At 35.4% G+C, this 19,122-nt stretch overlaps 2 protein-coding genes across 3 annotated transcripts; both read right to left on the reverse strand.

Annotated features, from left to right (window-relative positions):
* Positions 1–1,153: 1,153 nt before the first annotated feature.
* On the reverse strand, positions 1,154–8,157 carry LOC122045406 (glucan endo-1,3-beta-glucosidase 9-like). The gene is made up of 2 exons (XM_042605623.1): positions 7,472–8,157; positions 1,154–2,786 (listed from the first exon to the last, which is right to left on the reverse strand). The coding sequence occupies exons 1-2, from the start codon at positions 7,849–7,851 to the stop codon at positions 1,667–1,669; spliced, it is 1,500 nt and encodes a 499-aa protein (XP_042461557.1). The 5' UTR covers positions 7,852–8,157; the 3' UTR covers positions 1,154–1,666.
* A 3,593-nt stretch (positions 8,158–11,750) lies between these two features.
* On the reverse strand, positions 11,751–18,491 carry LOC122045407 (chlorophyll synthase, chloroplastic-like). Of its 2 annotated transcripts, none has more exons than XM_042605625.1 (15): positions 18,250–18,491; positions 18,113–18,169; positions 17,894–17,982; positions 15,818–15,905; positions 14,789–14,874; positions 14,609–14,695; positions 13,896–13,961; positions 13,720–13,803; positions 13,549–13,610; positions 13,378–13,453; positions 13,237–13,299; positions 13,072–13,153; positions 12,411–12,487; positions 12,180–12,227; positions 11,751–12,102 (listed from the first exon to the last, which is right to left on the reverse strand). In XM_042605625.1, the coding sequence occupies exons 1-15, from the start codon at positions 18,374–18,376 to the stop codon at positions 12,040–12,042; spliced, it is 1,155 nt and encodes a 384-aa protein (XP_042461559.1). In that variant the 5' UTR covers positions 18,377–18,491; the 3' UTR covers positions 11,751–12,039. The 2 variants fall into 2 exon arrangements, with proteins under 2 accessions (XP_042461559.1, XP_042461558.1); XM_042605624.1 differs by having other exon boundaries at positions 17,894–17,985.
* Positions 18,492–19,122: the final 631 nt, after the last annotated feature.

Genomic DNA, 19,122 nt, shown 5'->3' on the forward strand with positions numbered 1-19,122 from the left:
AATTGATTTGAAGGTGACAAATTTACTACAATAAGGCAGGGATCAATTCTCAACGAGTGCATGCCCTCGGAGAAAAACTTCTCCCAATCCCTAGTCAATTGACGATTGACTATAAACTGACTCCATAATTTACCTTTATTCACGTAACCCAAGGACAGGCTGTGAGGACATATGTTGTGAGTTTATTACAATGAGACAAGAATCAATTCCCGATGAGTGCATGCCCTTTGAGAAAAACTCCTCTCACCTTCTACTTACTTAGTGGTCAACTATAAGCCGGTCCCATGATTATCTCCTTTCATATAACCTTAGGACAAACTGTGAGGAGCGTCTAATGTGAGTATAATCATATTTTACTATAATGTTTCTTATTAGTCCCCACGGGGATACCCCAGTTGGTTAGAAGGAGGCAGATTTACTACAATGGGATCGGGATCAATTCTCGACGAACACATATTCTCGGAGAAAAACTCCTATCACTTCCTAGTCAATTGACAGTCGACTATAAACTGACTCCATGATTTACCTTTCTTCGCGTAACCTAAGGACAAGTCGTGAGGACGTGTTTGGAGTGAGCGTAATCACATTTTGTTATAATAAGACAAGAATCAATTACCGATGGGTGCTTGCTCTCAGAGAAAAATTCCTCTCATCCCCTAACCACTTGGTGGCCGATTATAAACTAGTCCCGTAATTACCTCCATTCACATAACCTAGGGATGGATGATGAAGAGCACTTGAGATGAATGTACTCATCTTTTGCTATAATATTTCTCATTAATGTGCTCTCACAATGTAACTAAGTTGGTACTCACAAAATTATTTCATTGAGTAAGAGTCGATTCCCAAGGAATTTATTCCCTTGAAAAATAAATAACCTCTCACCTAAAAAGTTACTCAATATTTAATTTACCTCCCTCCATCTCGATCTGCCACATGATAATAGGACCATCAATGAAAGACACTCCGAATAAACAAAATAATTTTTTTTTCTTCAATGAATCTCATTAATGTCTCATTTGTAACAAATAGTCTCCTTATAACTACTTTTCATCTATATGTTCCATTTAACTCTTTAGAAAATATATATTATCAAATGTGAGTCGAGAACCAAAAGAGATAATAAGCAGATTGAGTAAATTGACATCTTTTTGGAGCCACAACTGGAAATTTCCAAGGAATCACAGCTGAGAATAAGTGGAGCATCATATTAAATAACATAATCTAGCTTTGATGGGAACAACCCCAAACCAAATTGAAGAAAGTGGAGAACACTTTCAAATACTGGAAGGGAAAGATGCATATAAAACTTTATCGACAAACTAAAAGTTAAAATCACAAAACGTTTTGATAAATAAAATGATGATAGAATAGGCATTTTTGACTGAGTTCAAGATGCCACCACCATGCGAAGGGCATATTAGCAGGAGAAAATTGACTTGTATGATCCAAAGTTTCTTACTGCCAAATAACCTGATTGGCAAGCTACCTTTGTAATAAAACTGCTGCTCGAGACACCTAGTTAACTTCAAATTTTGCAGGACAAGCAAGCGACACCAATCGAACCAGAAATCTAGGTGTCATCAGCTTGTCATAAAACAAATTTGAATGGTCTAGGTTGAAAGGATTGAAAGTGTGATCCCGTGGAAGTTAGCTCCTGAGCACATCAAAGCCAAACTAATAAGAAAAAGGAAACAAGGGTTCGTCCATGAATCCAAATCGACCATTCAACTCCTCTGTGAATAGACGTAGAAATAGAATGAGAAGTGCGGACTGCAACAGTATATAGGCAATCATCTATCGACGGGTCCACAGTAGTTATTAACCCCAAACCACCAAAATCACAACTATCTGCACTCTGGTCATGAAGCTGAAAGAAGCTGTTGAAAGCATATGAGGCATTCCCAGGCCAACCAATTCCAGAGCACGAGCCTCCAGCAGACAAAGCAGAGCAATCAGCATTAGAACAAGCTTGTGACACACTGCCAGAAATATTTGACGTGTCCTTGTTGTTATTCACTATACACCACTTCTGAGCAAGATATTCAACATCATGAGCATTTACAAGTGCTTTCGAGCCTTGACCGAGGTCCACTGTATATTTTGCCTGGCCATCAAATGTGAAGATGCCCCAATGTCTTTCATAATTTCCAGATTTGATGCTCCTTCGATCTTCATCTAGTAGACTAAAGGCATAAGTTTCCCTTGGTGGTCTTTTTGGTCTGAGCGGAGTACCAGCTTTGCTCTGCAAGTGGGTCATAAGCCCTTGCATGAACCTCTGGGCAATTGCAGGTGTGGCATTCATTGCCCCATCTGTGGGCCATCCTATCTTCCCCACAATTATATCCATTTCACCATAACCAACTTTTGATAAAGCCGAAACCAAACTGTCTATGCTCATATCAAAGTAGTTTTTGTACTTGTTAGCTCCATCAGTTAACGGGTGCGAATTTGTTTGAAAGAGAAAATGACCAAGAGAAAGGTTCTTATTCTGTTGAAGGCTTGCGAAAGGATTCATGTTAATCACAAAGGGTGAACCATACTCGTGGAGGAAAGAGAGGAGCTCAATCATAGTCTTGTTGAGATCAGGCCTGAAGTGATTCTTTGACGGCAGGTTAGATTCAGACTGGTAGATATCAGAACTGCATGGAACAATGACTTTTATCTTGTTTGCTAAATCCATGGCAGCCAATGACCGCTGAACATTAGTTGCAGCACCAACTACAAACGGCTGGAATTCTTGCCCATAACTGAGGAGAAATGGCTCATCACCAATAGCAACAAATCTGTTAAAAAAATATTTAGTTAGTTTTTAGATGTAGGCTCTGTTATCTTTAACAATTAGGTGAAAACATCAGAAGAAAATGTTAATGCTAAAAATTGACAAGCAGATGTCATTTGTGGCATCCAAAAAAATCACTGACAATAGAACAAAACAAACTAACTTAAAATGGAGCAAAAAACTCATCACTCAATGAAATCTTCGGTAAAATATTTGTTGAGCAGAAAACCAATGATTTGATCCGGTAAACCAAATATTTGCTGAAGCAGTGATCACACATAAAGAGAACTTCTTGCTATCATCTAGTTATGACAGGAAGAGAGGATGCTTTCAATTTTCAGTGCAGTAAAACACGATTGGATACAAGAGAAATGCACATGGTAAAATAGGCTCCTAATTATCTCCATTTGTTTCAAAATCTGACTGTATAGGGGGATAGCGGAATATCTCATGTAGCATCTGATAGTGTGTGTGATACTCTCATAGTTGATGGCAATAATATCCCAAGATTAAAATAGACCAGCACACAAATGAATTTGTGTGATATACACACACACACACACATACTTGATGGATCAGGGAAAAGAGCTATAAGTAAAAATAAATCTATTAGTAGAAAGTAGAGAATACATGTTTTGTTTCCATGATGTAGAAATAAAATCCAAAATAGACTAATAAATTGCAACCAAAAAAAAATAACTCAATCTAAAGACCCATAGTTGTTCCTAATCGCTGAAATCAAACAAAATCTCCTATAAAATAATCATAAAACCCCTCTTGCTTTTGTCTGTAAAAATTCCTAGCGCCTTCAAGAACATTGCATGAATTCATCAATATTGTCAAATACTGACATACCAAAGATTGTTGTGCAAAAACCTTCAAAGAGATTTCTTCCCCAGATTGTAAGTTGGTTGCTCTCTGGAGAAAAATTATTGCTAACCTAATTTATTTTTACATATTAGGCTTCTGGTTGCTCCATGCAGAATGAGTTGATCCAGAAGGAAACTGCATATCATGATGCTTTGGATGTTGTGCGTAATTGAGCATGAGACTTGAGCCCACATGGTCAAGTCAAGGGCTACCCAACACCCGTGTCCAGTATTAAACATCTGAGCAAGTTGCCTGAATGAATCTCCCCGTGAAACTTATAAAAGGCAGGGGCCTTTAGATTGTTGGTGTCCTATCACGATGTTGCCTTGCTAGCAAGCTTCTCATGCCTCTCTGATGTAATGGAGATCATCAATGTATCATTAGTTTTCTCATTAGCGTGTGACTCTTCAATCACTTGTCGTATCTAGCGATACCTTACATCAATATATGTTATTTTGGATTGATACATGTTCCTACTCAGATCTATAGTACTATTATAATAAATCTCATATTCATCTTGCTCGAACTCAATTCTTGATGAAAGCCTCTTTAACCAAAAGCATCTCCTTATAAGTTCTAACGAACAATTCTGTCTCATCCATTCAAAAAGGATCCTTCTTTTAAAGAGAGAATGGGTGGTTACTAAAAAAAATTAGGGCTCATTAATGAACTTTGTTGACCTATTTCATGACCTTGATGCACTATTATATCTCAGAATTAAAATAATAATAAACCATGTTATTTGCATTTGATTTTGAGGTGTGCTCCAGCAATCATATCAGAGTGTCTTCACTCTAGTTAAGCAAGAAGTATCGAGCTCGGAAATGATTGGAAAATGAGCATACAAGGAGACACTAAATCAAATTGAAAGAATTCAAGAATGACAAATCAATCGAAATGAATCAGAAGTATCAGGTTTTGTGCTAAAATTTTGAGCAAATTGAAAGCCCCTAATGTCGATCCCAAGTTAGAATGAGAAAAGGTAAAGAGTTGCATTAGGTTGGTGCAGTCAACATTAAGAACTGTCTAAACCTAACATGAATTTTGACCAAAATTTTTGTATGTGAGGTCATCATAAGCATGTGATGCAATATCTTGATAAAAGGATAAGATAAGAGATCACCTGAAAGCAACCCATCACATCAGTGCCTAAATGTGATGTCAAATGAGCAAGGGTTCTTGCATAGCTGTAGGTCAATGCAGGTAAAAAAGTAGGCATGATTATAGGATTAGATTTAAAATCTTGGAATATAAGAACACTTTCAAGGAAAGAACTAAAATTAGTACATATGATAGTTAAGAAATATATATATATAATCGATTGTAGGAAAACCCATACAAATAGAGAATACAAGTTTTATAATCCAGAGCTCAATAAAGTGATAATATTCATAAAGTTTGCCCAAAACAGTTGGGGCACACATCACTTGATGACCATGATGATGAATGAATTCATAATCAAATCCAAGATAAAGTTAAAAGGATTGAAAACATGTTAGAATTAAGTTGAAAACGAAATTCAATTAGGAATATAGTTTAGAAATGGTTAATTGAAATAGTTTTTTAACACAAGGTTAAAAATTTCAATTGTGGGACTCATCTCCATAGGAAGCCATCTCCATTTCAAATTGTGTCGACATTTAGTGCAGATGGAACCATGTTACCATGTTGACCTAGTTTTAGGTCTAACAAGAGTTTAGGGTTATATATAGACCTAAGAGACCTCACTTAAGGTGTCAATGGATCAATAATAGGTGAAACAATGAATATGAGATAAATAGACTTGATCTACATTCAATTTAGACCAAAACTAAAAAAAAATCAAGTTGAACCAAGTTAATTTGTACTGGATAAGATTGATTTGACATTGAACTTAGTTTACTTTGAACTAGTTCAGCTAGACCCAAACTAAGATATATAAAAATAGCATATGTTAGTTACTGTTGAATGATTCCTCCTGTTCCCCTTGCTTTCCTCCTCATGTTTTCTTCCTCCATGTGACTTGTCTTCTTTCCCAATGTGAGATTAATTATTAACTAAGAGACTACTATGCACGAGAATGAGTGAGAGGAAGAGGAAAACAACAAAGAAGAAGAGGAAGAATGTTTGGTACCTCACTCTCCCCTTCAAGCATTGTGGAAGGAAGTTCCACTTGCCCAATATGAAAAAAACAAAGGCATAGCATGACATAGGCCAAACATGATTGATATAAAACAGCACGAGCTAAACATGTAATCGCCACCTAGACCATCATGATTTCCTTTTCAATCCATTGATGGAATGATAGATTTAGCTCGTGCCGACCAAAATAGAACAAAGTTTGAAAGCATGGATTGGAATATACATTAATTGACCAATTTACAGGGATATGATCATTGCATATCAAACATCATGGTAACTATTAACCTCTAAGCTCAACAACTAGAACTGCCTAACTAAACCTCTCATGAGTTGCCTGTATTTCTCTAGATTGATTTATCTTCTTATACAAATAATTGAATGGCACTTAAGTAATTTGATCATAGATACTTCTGCAAACATGCAAAGATATATTGATAATAGGTATGTACATATCATATAAGATTGATATAGTTGGGACCTATACAATTTGATGATGATGATAAAACCTCAAATGAGATTACAGGATTAATTGACCATATATTATGTAAGCAAATTGATCATTTGTGCATAACCTCAAATAGGCCAAGTCAACAAGTGAAAAATGTTTCTTTGTAGTTAAAATCTCAAACACATGCCTGAATGCATCTCTAAGACAGACTATGTTATATAATCCCCTGGTTAGTAAGGTTAATGAAACTAAGAAGTGGTTTTGCCTACATTGAGCACTGCACACCTTAAGTGGCCTTGATTGTGAATCTATGGTATAACTGACACACCTTTTCTGTAATTAATCTCTATTCAAGCAAGCATTAGAGCATTTAGGTTAAAGCATGGTCCATCTTCATGCTTTACCACTGCACATTACATTGTCCAACTAAAACTGTCAATCACATAATAAATAAGGAACAAAAGTTTTATAAATGAGTTGGACTATAGCAATATTTCAGCATTGTTTTAACGGTAGCACACTACTTGTCCTACTCAGGCGCATTCCCCTTTAGAGTCTAGACCATTACAGTGATACAAGAGCCAACAGGGGCAATGATCTAAAAATTCTTCAGTACGGGGACTGACTAAAAGACCTGAACTGAACATGGGCTGAATTAAAATGGATAAAATTTAAAGAACTTCAATGTCCATATTTAAACAAACAAGTGTAGCGCTCATGATCAACATATGGTTACACCAAATTCCAGTAGAAAATCCTTCAGTCTTGAGTTGTACAGGAGAAACCCAACGAGTAGCAATCATCAAAGTTCAAAATCAAATATCGGAAAAGTAGAATATAGAGTTCAAATGAAGAGCAATGCTGTCTTGATATCCTAAAAAAATGGATAATGCCCAAGCTAACACAAATAAGAATTCCATCTGCGTGGTCAGACTCGGTCCATATATGTTCCTCCCTCAGAAAGAAAAGCTACAAGTTGAATGTAAATCAGAATTTAACAAACAAACATAATTAAATCAATTTGAACAGAGGATAATTACTAGTCAGTAACCATCAAAAACGATATAATACTACCACGACTAGCTTCAACAATAAACGAACCATGATTCAGAATGGTAAATCGAATAAAATCAATCTAGACTAAGATGGACAGCAGACCGAAACCCTACATTTACCAATCAATCAGCCTAAAGAGAAAAGGAAATCGGACGACAAAGGCAAAGATAATGATTAATGAGTAAGAGTCTTACTCGATTCGAACTGCGCCTCCAGCGGTTGGCAAGTAGCGCATAACGTTATCGTGGACCCAACTTGCGGCGGCGGACTTGGAGGAGCTGAGTGCGCGGAGCATCTCGTTTGGCACGCCGATGGAGACGCCTATTCCGGAGCCAACGAGGCTGGCCAGCGCGGAGGGGTCGGCGTCGAAGAGCTTCACTCGGGCGACGCCGTTTGCCTTGAGGAGCTCCGTCACTACTACTGACGGGGGCAGGGTATGGGACGAGGAGGTTCCCCAGTTCACGCCCACAGCCAAGGCGCCCCACCAGGTGCTCCTTCTCTGCCACCATGAGGGTGGCGAGATGGCCAGTAGTAGAAGCGACAGCAGCAGTTGCATGCGGTGGTTCGCCGGCATTGCGACTGCTCCGATATCGAAGAGCACGGGAGGGGGCGAGAGAGCGAGCGAAGTCTGAAGTGTGAGCACTCGGAAGTAAATTAATTTCTTTGCTCTTTTTGGCCTTTCCAGAATAAACGTTACCCAACATTCACCCACGTGGGCAACTTACTAGCTATTGCAACAGAACTTTAGGGCCCACTGGAAAGCAGCAATATGATCGGTGGGTATTGTTTTTTGACCTTTCTTTGATTATTTGCAGAGCTCTCGAGGTTGGTTGGAAATTTTGAGTGGGGGTGTAACGGGCCGAATGCTGTGGGCCGACAACTGAGGGCTCAAAATCTCCCGCCTGAAAATCAATGGTCTAAGTGTTGAATTAATTATTAAAAACATCATATTTTTTTTAATATTATAATAAATTTATGAGGGTTTAAAATTAATAAATTACTATAAAGTTTCAAAACTTATGACAAGTCTATTAAGGCAATTTCTATTAATTAATCATTAAATATGTAATCAGCCAATTGGGTCACTACCCTGTTAAGTTTGAAATTTTGACAAGACTCACATGGCTTTTAGAAACTAAAGTTGAGCGAGCAAATAGAGAAGAAAGGTAACTACTTATTATTCCCTAGCATAGGTGACTATGCCGTTTTCCCTTTGGTAGGTTGAGTTGAGTTTAGGTATAGAGTTGAGTGGGCTGAGTTGAGTTTGAAGGTGTTTAAATTTATTTGATAAGATATAGAGTTTTAAGGTGTTTAAATTTATTTGATAAGTTAATCAAGTCAAGTTGAATCGAATTTAAAATGAACCAAATCTTTAAAATGGTTATCCAAGTTTGGTTTAATTTATTTTTTATGAATTTGAATTTGTTTAAAGTTTAGCTTGAGTTTAGTTCGTTTAGATATTATCAAACTCTCAATTCAAATTTGACTTGAGCTTAGTTCATTTAGATGTAATTGAGCTTTCAATTCAACCTTGTTTGATTTTTGATAGGTGATTGAACTTGATAATTTAAACTTATTTGTTCATTTTATTTTATTTGTTTATTTAGCATATTGATTAGAGTTTTATTAATGAATATGATTCATGAATATTATTCACGAACGTTGTTCACGAACATTAACGAGCTCAACACATATATGTTCAAGTTTGTTTGTTTAATTTAACGAGTTGTTCAAGGTTGTTTATTTAATTAATCTTGTGTATATTGTACGAACATAAAAAAGTTTTTATCAATCCAAACATCAAGCTTGTTCACGAATGTTTGGTTCATTTATAATTCTACCCTCTAGTCAACAAACAATTGTAACTCCTATTGGATCTCTAAAAGGTGAATTCCGTCACCTTAATAGCCCTCGTGATTGCTCTACACTATTGAAAGGAAGTAAATTAAGTACCGAACGTACCCTCATATAGGAGGATATTTTCATGACTTTATCGGAACTTGACCCTTTGTCAATGCTACAAGTCTATCAGTATAATTGTAGGCTCAGTTAGGCCGTCTACTAGACCGATTAGTGAAGCTAGAAGGGGGAATTTATAGTCGAAAGCTTTTGATTGATTTAGCATGACTATAGATATGTGATGGAAATATAAAATAAATGCTAAATACAAAATACAAGCAATAAAACACGCCTTTGTGTGATTTAAAATTGTTTATTTCTAGTCCATGGGTAGAATCTCTTTTATCTTTTCTTCGTTTTGGATGTCTTTAGAAGGTGAGGAAGTTTCTTACAACCTTCTTTTGAATTTAATTGCTCAAGAAGGTTGCAAAAATCTCTTCTTGTTTTCTTGCTTATAAAGCTCAGAATAGCTACTTATTATTTTTCGCTCAATAGATCGACTACCAACTTATCCCGGTCAATTGCTCTCGTGACTGTTTTGGCTTGAATAGACTACACTTGTATTTAGTCAACTATCTAATTCTCCAACGGCTATTTGAGTCGATTGAACTACTATAGTTTGCAAACCATTTGACAGCTTCTGTCATTCTCTATCAGATAAATAGTCTTCTTCTTACATTTCTATTATTCCATCACTCAATTATTCTTATTCATGAGTCAAGATCTTGCCTTAATCAATTTTCCTATAAAAAAAAATATTTTATCCCCGCGAACTATTTTGAGTCAACTACCTAATCAACTTAATCATCAATCAACCGAATTCAATTTTCAATCAATTCATCGTGCCTAAATTGATTGTCTGGCCAATTCACTTGCAAATGAAAATATTGTGTTCACTAACAAACCAACTTAAGTCAATTGCCTAGTTGGCTCAATCATTAATCAGATAAATCAATTCAATCAACTATAAGGTTGAGTCTTTCCCCGACTCCTAAGTCAAATCTACTCCAAATTCAAAATAAAGGCTAATCTCACCTAGACGTTTTTTTTTCCTCTCTCAAGAGGTCATACTTTAAAACTTATTTATCTTGCCAATAGTTATTACCTTTAGTGTGCCTTTGATTGAAGATTATCTTTGATAATCTTAGTTATTCATCCAAAATTATCAACGAAAATCCTGTTTAATTTAGATAATTGATAATTTTCTAATAATGTTCCATGATCAACACGTCAACAAAAAGGGTATGCAACTCGAAATCGAAAAACCTCGAAAAACTGAGATTTTTCTTATCCAAAAACATAAAAAAGAAAGAAAAAATGGCCTTGAATAAAAAAAATTGTGATAAAAAAGAAAAATATAAAGAATAGAATATAAAAAATAAAAAATAAAATTTTAAATAAAAAATAAAAAAAAATTAAAAATGTAAAAAACATAAAAAATAATAAAAAAATTTTAAATATATATATATAAAATTAAAAAAACATACAAAATTAAAAATTAAAAAAACTTTTAAAATTTTAAAAAAGTAAAAAAATAAAAAAACTTTAAAAAAATTTTAAAAAATAAAAAACCTGAAAATAAATAAAAAACACATAAAAATAAATAAAAACATGAAAAAAATTTAAAAAAAACTTAGAGTTTAAAAGATATTTATATGGTTGATTTTGTAACTAAGAATAATATAATAAAATATTAAATTAGATTATTCATTAAAACCTTCAAACAAAAATTTTTACTGCATTACTTAAGTTGATTATGTTTTATTCCACGTAACCTTGGTTATGTGATTACTTGATAATCATATAACTAAAGTTATATATGATAATTGAACCAAACACACCCTTAAAATTATAAAACTTATCTATCTAGTATCCATCAACCTTATCTACTTAGCACTTTCCCTTATTAAGAGACCTAGTCTGTAAGACTTCCTTAGTGTTAATACTTACCAAAACTTCCATCTGCTAAAGGCTAACCTACAAGACTTCCTAATCCACCTAGTGTCACTTGGTATTAATTAGATTCAATATTTTAGGAAATAATTTAATTAAAAACCAATTTAATAATTTTATCTAAATTAATTCTAAAAACTTACTAGAAAGATTCAAATCTTTTAGTAATAATTCTATAACCATTATAAAATTATAACTTATTCCAAATTATTTTTTACCTCACTTATAATATTAATTTGAGAAAAAACAATTTCTAATTAGAATTAATTATATCTTAATTTAACACACTAGTGAGAAGTGAAAGAGGGCTTTGTCATATATTCAATTCATGATTCAAAACTTGTAAACTTCATAGGAGTTGCTGATGACCATGGCTCAAACTATAGGAAGGTATGAATGACTAACAATGAGGAAGGTAAAAACCCAAATAAGGAAACTCTTGGCATCTTGGTAGAACAGAATTTTGACAAACGAGCTATAAAAATCTCTTCCCTTTACAGCACCAATGAGGTGCTAGCTTAGTCTTTTCCACCACAATCATTTGGATTCCAGTAAAAAGGAGAATTCAGAATATCTCACAATGGTTGATGAAAACAAAGATTTAAAATAAAAAAAAAAAGGGACAAAAAAAATACTTACATAGCTTTATTATTTGCAGAGAAAGCAGATAATTCATCATTCGTAGATAGATAAAGCAGATTTTGATTTCTCATAGTAACTCCTTTTTAAGCATCCCATGTCACTAAACATTTCTGCCAAAGGATCTCGATCTAACAGCCTTTTGCAATTTATACCAGTCAAGGAATAGCAGTGTTGTTGAGGGTGCGCTATTCCATTTAGAACACTTATGTGAATATTGAGAACCAAACCACGCTTGCAAAATCACTGAGCAAGAAGATGCCTCAGTGAATCAGTGACTAGTCGCCAAGGCTGTTACTAGCAAACCTAGGATCAGGAAGGGCTGAGCACTAGTCTGCTTGTGAAAAATGAAATCATGTTATTTCAATTTTGACGTCGATGACTAGGATACATGAAATGAAATGGAATTACCTGATACTCCACATCATACTTAACAGGATCTTTCAAGAAGTATTGGAACTGCAAAGAAAAATTTGAAAATATCATTAACCAATACCAAAACAGTTTTCTTACCCCAAAGAGAGCACAGAAATATATATTTTGTTGGGTTACAGTGCATCAGGTAATCATTTTCAGAGGATTCCATTACAACATCAGATTTTTTTGCTAGAGGAATAGCTCACTGAGGTGGATAATTCATACCTGAAAATATATTTGTGGGAGAATCAGTCCAAGCAATGCTAGTGCATAGAATGTCTTATCAGCACCAAGGAGGTATGCTGGAACAAGGATAAAAACATGTTACAACTTACAAGTGAATTCTAAATTTAAAATCAGTGTAAACAAGCAGTCAGAAGGCAATAACAGCATGCTTTTATCTCCAACAAATCTGTCGAAGACTATAAAGACACAGCTGCATTGGAAGTTTAAATATCAATTTGATCATTTTATCATAATCTATATTGCTAAGATTCTTCATGGAATGTGAATTTTATCTGAGTTAGTTAGCAATGGCCCTGAACAAAAAAAAAATCACAATGCATCATAAGGTGAGGTGAGAAGCTGGACAGAAACAAAAACCTAGAAAAAAGGTGATAACAAAAATAATATCCCCATCTACATGGCAAGAGGAAGAGAACGGAGTTAGAGATAGGCTCATATGAGAAGATGCTTTTGTTCTTTTAGTTGTAATTAGATTATGCTAAATCTTTCAAGACAACATTCGCCTTACAAAAATGTTGCCTTTTATTAGCTTCCATAATTAATTTATGCATTCCGTACTCGTAAGACAATATCTGAAGGTTTCTATTGAAACATGGGAAGAAAAGGAGAAGATGAGAAAGCTGTATATGTATTTATATACCTGCGACTGAGAACTGGGTAATATCTATAGCACCTACGCAAATCCATTTAGCAGTATCCATGCCAAAAGCAACTGGAAGTGACTGTGAGAACAGATGTGCAATAATGGACGTCAGTTTAAGCCATACCAATTCTAGTATTCTGGAAATATGGTCTATGAGCCAACCTGAAGTCCCAAAGCCCTGTCTCCTTCAATGCTTTTAAAATCATTTACTATTGCAATTCCAAGCTGAAACAAAAGAACATGAGATTAAATTAAATAGCGCAATATGTTTACAAGACTGGCTTGTAGAATAACCGCTAGTACCCCAGCTATGCTATAAAGGAGGGTCAAGACAATTATATCAGGTGTAAGAGTTCCAAAGAGTGCTTGACCAGCCCACCTACCAACATGCATTTGAACAGAAAGCTCAGAGCAGAAATAAATGGTAAAGAAGCAAGAGCAGAACCAATTATGATAACAAGCATCAACAACTACCATGGCAAACAGATGTAACTTGCTCCTAAAGCAAAATTTCCAATCCAGCCATTCTGCTTGAGCTGCAAGAGTCAGAAATCAAAACGAGAGTAAATAGATTTTAAGGATAGTTTGGTTCTAACAATCCAAAATTCCACTTTAACCAGAACAGTTGAGATGAAATGTCTGTACTTTAAGAGGAGGCGCTGAATATATGTAAGAGAGAAGAGATCCACCCACAGCCAAAAAAAATATGTCAGGAGATTTGTGCCCTGCCTGAAATTAGATGGTTACAAAATTTAGTGTGGAGAAAAATACTAAGCTGCCCCATGTAAGTTAACATGGTAAAAATACTCAAGAAGACCTACCCACACATCTAACAGGCCTGCTAATCCAAGGCCAGCTAAAAGAAGCACCCAAATTTGGGTTATAACCTGAGAAAGAGATTAGTTAAAAAGGATGCAATTGTTTCTTAACAAGTTTGCACGATCAACAATTCCTTGTCCTTTCACCAACCGAACATTATCCAATGAATGTTTCTTAAAATGATTAAAGGAAAGAAGATAATCTGCTAATTCCATTGCTACCTATAACATCCAACAAGCTTCGTCTGCTCTGTGTTACGCCAGACAATAGTTGCAACCAGTTGTGGAGCCAGAAATTTTTTCTTAGTGGGTGGAGACAATGTTTTCAAAATTGTTTCAAAGCAGCCGGCAACAAAGTACTTAATCCAATCAAACTGTGCATCAAACTGAGAAAAGTCAAGAAAGAATCAGACAAATGTCAAACCCAATTGAGCCTGACTGATTTATCCATTTACAAGTTGTTTTTTTTAAGAGATAATGGGTGTGTAGTGCTGGTGTCTAGAATGGTTTGATAATAAAATGGGAAAAAAAGTATTAATCCTTCCATATATTACACTACGTTATTGATTTTTGTGGTCCCCCTACTTCAACATATGTAGTTCCAGGTTGGTTGCAACCAATGACTAAGTAGCAGATGAATGATAGATGGAGTGTCAAATGGATCTTGAAAGCATAAGTCATGGAAATGAATATTATTTAGTTTAATAGATTTATACCTCACCCTCAGAAATTGCTCCTGAAGGAATAGGACGATAAGGCTCGTTAATTGCATCAATTTCTCTGTCGTACCAGTCATTCAATGTCTACAAGCAGAATCAAATGAATGCAATGGTTCATAATCCTTTACAGAAGTTTTTTGTTGTACGAGGTTCTAAATACAGTGTACATCAGCATACCTGTGTATATCCTGTTAGACAAGGTCCAGACATTATCATACATACAATAGCTTTAGCAACATCTTCAATATTCCAATGAAAATTTCCTGGAAAATTGGCAGTTTAAACATTCACTGGTAAGCAAATCACTACCTCAAATGATGATAGAAGAAAAGTTAAACATAAGGATGCATAAACTTACCCATCCCAGATCCCATATTAGCAAAAAAAAAAAAAAAAACTCATTCAACAAAGTGATGCTTTACATGACAGTAGTGTTATTTAACAAAGATATCAAAGTTAACTACTCAGCTAGATCCTCAAACATGTGAGAAGCAGGTTCCTTTCAAAATAATTCTTACAGAAAAATAAGATGACCACATGAAATTCAGATGAACAATTTGAAAGAAGAAAAGAAACCTAAGGAATTTATTATTGGGTTGTATTTGTGTTCCTCTTAAAGGAGACATCATGGTCCCGCCCTTAGAAAATTAGATAAGGTGATGAAACAACATGACCAAATCATATGGTTGATATTTTGGATTTATATTTACTGGCTTATACCTCGAAATGTGACAAGATCAAAAGATAAATTTATATAGCATTTTAACAAAATGGGTAATGGCCAAGAAATAAGTGATGGAAAACATGCATAAATGTTTATATATTATGAAGGTATAAACTATAAACAAAATAAATATGTGTGGAAATGAATGCATTCTAGGAGAGCTGCAAGGATGAATCATACTTTTGAAGTACATATTTATGTTTATAAAGGGGCTGTTACATGTTTCTTTCCACAGGATCTTTTGACCATTTTTGTATTTGAGAGTCTTTATAAATGATATTGTTTTGGACAAATACTATGTAGCTAACTTAAATGAGAATCAAGTTAGAGATTCAATCTAAATGGATTGTGTTATGAAGGCATACTAAATTACAGGATGGAGATGGACAGTATCTCTATAATCTGCTCAGCCACAAAAACTAGGGAATATAAGAAATAAACTAGACCAAGTTATTGACCAATGAAGGAAAGAGTTTGTTTACCAGAAGCAGCAGCTCCACAAACCACTCCCCACACTAGTGGAGGCCAAGTGACTGGTTTTGTAAGTTGAAGACGTATCTTCCATTTATTCTGTTTTTATAAAAGAAATCAGTTCAATATTTGACAAGTACAAAAAGTAACTTAAAATGAACATACAAGTAAAATTAATTAGAAAATACAAGTAGTTCTTCCTAGCCATCATCTTTGAAAGAGAACAAGCAAAAGAATAAATACTGTGATGTAGACAAGTTGAAAAAACAGAAGACTTCATTCCAGTAGTTTTATCATCCATTGAATTATCTTTTTCCCATCTTAGGCCTTGGTAGAGGATTCTTCCCAGCAAATATTACAAAGTCACAGTTTGATTTTGACAATATATTATCACTAGCAAATCACAGCCTGAGAAATTAAACCATCTAGGTTATGTAGAAGATGTGACTTATTCTCACTTTACTTACATATCTTCTTTGGTGTTACTTTCATAGATCTTGGTCCTGATCATGAGCTTGCCTTAATATTTTAGCAAGAGCCAAGCAATTTTTTTAATGAATCTCCTTTAATTCCCATGCTGTTGCTATTATTTAACTTCTATTTCATTAAAATCTGTTTTACAAACCATTTTTCTACCAAAAATTCCACACCAACGAATTGAAGATAGGATGGAATACAATTCTTTTCAACATATCTTGTATTAGTTCTTTTCTTTCTTTGTCCCAGATTGTGCACTAAAAATCAATTTGGACAGAAGATTAAGCATCTCAGAATGTACCACTACCAATATTTTCCTTCACCAAACACCTTGTTAAGGAACTTCCACAAGTTTACGAGAAACACCATTAGACTACCAGCTCTAAATGTTCCTCACTTGACTTCCATAGAAGCAACACACCGAAGATAAAGAACTTCCTCTCATAATATATCGTTAGATGCTAATGATGATCAGGTTCTCTTATCTATTATTAATAAAATTCAAATAAAAGAATAATTCGTTCCCAAGTGGCCTGAATCTCATGAAGTGCATAAACATTTCCAATCCCCATCTCAGACTGAGACCACTTGACTGATCTTTATCCAATATAGAGTTGTAAGTCCTGCAGCTCTAGGAGAGAATTTTATGATGTGATTAAGGATGACCAGCTTACTGCACGAAGGATAACATAGACTAGATTCATTTCTGCAAAAGGTCAAACGTTGACTTGAACACCCCCACACGGCTAGCCCCACAACCATTTGTAGAGAGGTAAATCAGGAAACCAAACAGACCACTACATGAGAGGGTATTTTCCACCGGCTTCGCCGATAATCGACCCTTGTCCATTACTGCAAATCTACCACATAATGTGCGGCTCGGTTATGCCCTGGGGGCAACATAGGCTAGATTCATGCACTGACACAAGTTGGATGCTTGAGGTAATAAAGAGACCGTTGTAAAAAAATTGACTTCCTATTTTGTAAGTTGGAAATTGTTAAAAAAGTTTCGTACCCCAAAAGTTGTCATTCTCACAATGCCATGGCTGTGGAAATAGGACTGGAGAACAATAAGATAATCAAAAAATGAATGAAGAACTTTGTACAATGTGCGCTTTCTGATTGAAGCAAATGTTATGAAACAAGCTAACGGGAAATTTGAAGGGATGTAGACCCAGTACACCTTCACATGGTTATAACTAGTTCATGAGGATTTTCTGGCTAATGGAAACAATCAATAGTAGCTTGTGCAAATACACACTCAATCCAACCAGTAACAAATGAACAATATAGCTTGAAAAGACACGAGTCACACCATCAAGTAACTTGGGGCGCACATCAAAATGCTTAAAGAACATTCGTTTAAACATGTTCGTAAACTAGATCAATAGGAAGGCCTTGTCGAACTAAATCATGTATCAAACATTTGTCCGGTGTTTAAACGAATCCATCCAGTTGTTCAGCCAAATGTCTAATCATCAAAAGATGTAAACAATAGGAAGAAAAGGAACTTGCAGCAGTAATAAACAAAACGATTTTCTATCAGAAGAAAAGGAGGCTCGAAGCGGTAATAGATAGGATTATAATATTTTCCTTCCGAAAGGTTTTACCGATTCTCGAGCCGCACCCTTGATGCCAAGAAGCTGATTGAGGCTCGACCCACCACTTGACGGCGCCTTCTCGGGTGCCACAGCTTTGACTGCTGCACAGTGACATCATAAATAAAACTATTCTTTCTCTCAAGTCCCAGTAGAACTGCATAAAACGAACAGGCAAAAGCAGGCGCAAAATGACGACATCCTACTGAAATGCAATCACCCCTTACGAACCTTCGTTGGCGTCGGTCTCTGCCGCCTTGACTGTAAGCCTCCTCCGCTCGGAGGCTCCTATTCAGATCCCAAACAGTCAAACCAATCTGAGAAAACCGGCGAGTAAGAGAGAGGAATGCTCGAGAGAAAGGACTCACTACGACTTCGGCAATAGTGACAAGAGAAGGGTGGAGGAGCTCGGACGGCCGGCGAACTGTGACGAAGAGGGGTGCGAGCAGACAGGGCGGAGGAGGAAAAGGAGGGAACGGTGAGAAGCGCCGCCATGTCCCCGTAGATCGGAGGGACTGTGAGCTCTGGACTGCGGAGATGGGATGGGGAAGGCGAGACGCGAGGCGGATAACTGGGCCATCGCGTGGCGTGATCCGCGGCTCAACGGCTTCCTTAAGTTGCACCCCCTTGCTTTCCGATGTTCCGTGTTCGTATTTTCCAGTTTTTACACTTTTAAAAAAGGCACTTTTTCAATTACTACTCGATGAGATTTTTTTTTAGTTTTAAAATGCTAAATAAAACTTTACAGATGGTTAAAATAAAACTATTATTTATCTAAACTATTACTGATGTTATTTATGGAACGCTTTTATATAGTTTTTTTAAAATAAATAAATAAATTTTTTTCAACTAGATGAATAATGAATAATTGATAAATATGATTTCACGGCGGTAACACATCATCCTCTAGCTAACTATTTATACCGAGGGACATGAATAATTGATAAGAAAAATAATATGTAGAGAAAAAAAATCTTAAGGAAAAATTAAGGGATAGATATATAAAGTGATGGAACCCATAAAAGTGAAAATGAAGGATCATGAATTTATGTATCTATCCCTGAGCTTTTTCTTGAGATTTTTCCCTCTGAATATCATTACTCAATTGATAAACATGATGGCAAAAGGTGATTCACTCGTCTCGAGTGCCTCTGTCAATATGTCCTCATACCAACTCGGAAAAAGTAAATCATATGTGACTACTAACCTTGGATAGTTGAATAGTATATGGGAGAGGGCAA

This window comes from Zingiber officinale, chromosome 2B (assembly GCF_018446385.1).
Source record: "Zingiber officinale cultivar Zhangliang chromosome 2B, Zo_v1.1, whole genome shotgun sequence".
In the NCBI taxonomy this organism is placed as follows: Eukaryota; Viridiplantae; Streptophyta; class Magnoliopsida; order Zingiberales; family Zingiberaceae; genus Zingiber; species Zingiber officinale.

What these genes read in the sequence shown, in the direction of transcription:
- LOC122045406 (XM_042605623.1), bottom strand. Translation starts at nt 7,851, where the DNA reads ATGCCGGCGAACCACCGCATGCAACTGCTGCTGTCGCTTCTACTACTG. An exon ending in GGAGGCGCAGTTCGAATCGA is followed by an intron (nt 2,787 to 7,471) that starts GTAAGACTCTTA and finishes TTTTTTTAACAG; the next exon opens with ATTTGTTGCTATTGGTGATG.
- LOC122045407 (XM_042605624.1), bottom strand. Translation starts at nt 18,376, where the DNA reads ATGGCGGCGCTTCTCACCGTTCCCTCCTTTTCCTCCTCCGCCCTGTCT. An exon ending in GAGCAATTTCTGAGGGTGAG is followed by an intron (nt 13,962 to 14,608) that starts GTATAAATCTAT and finishes TCTCTTTCTCAG; the next exon opens with GTTATAACCCAAATTTGGGT. An exon ending in TCCTTTATAGCATAGCTGGG is followed by an intron (nt 13,300 to 13,377) that starts GTACTAGCGGTT and finishes CTTTTGTTTCAG; the next exon opens with CTTGGAATTGCAATAGTAAA.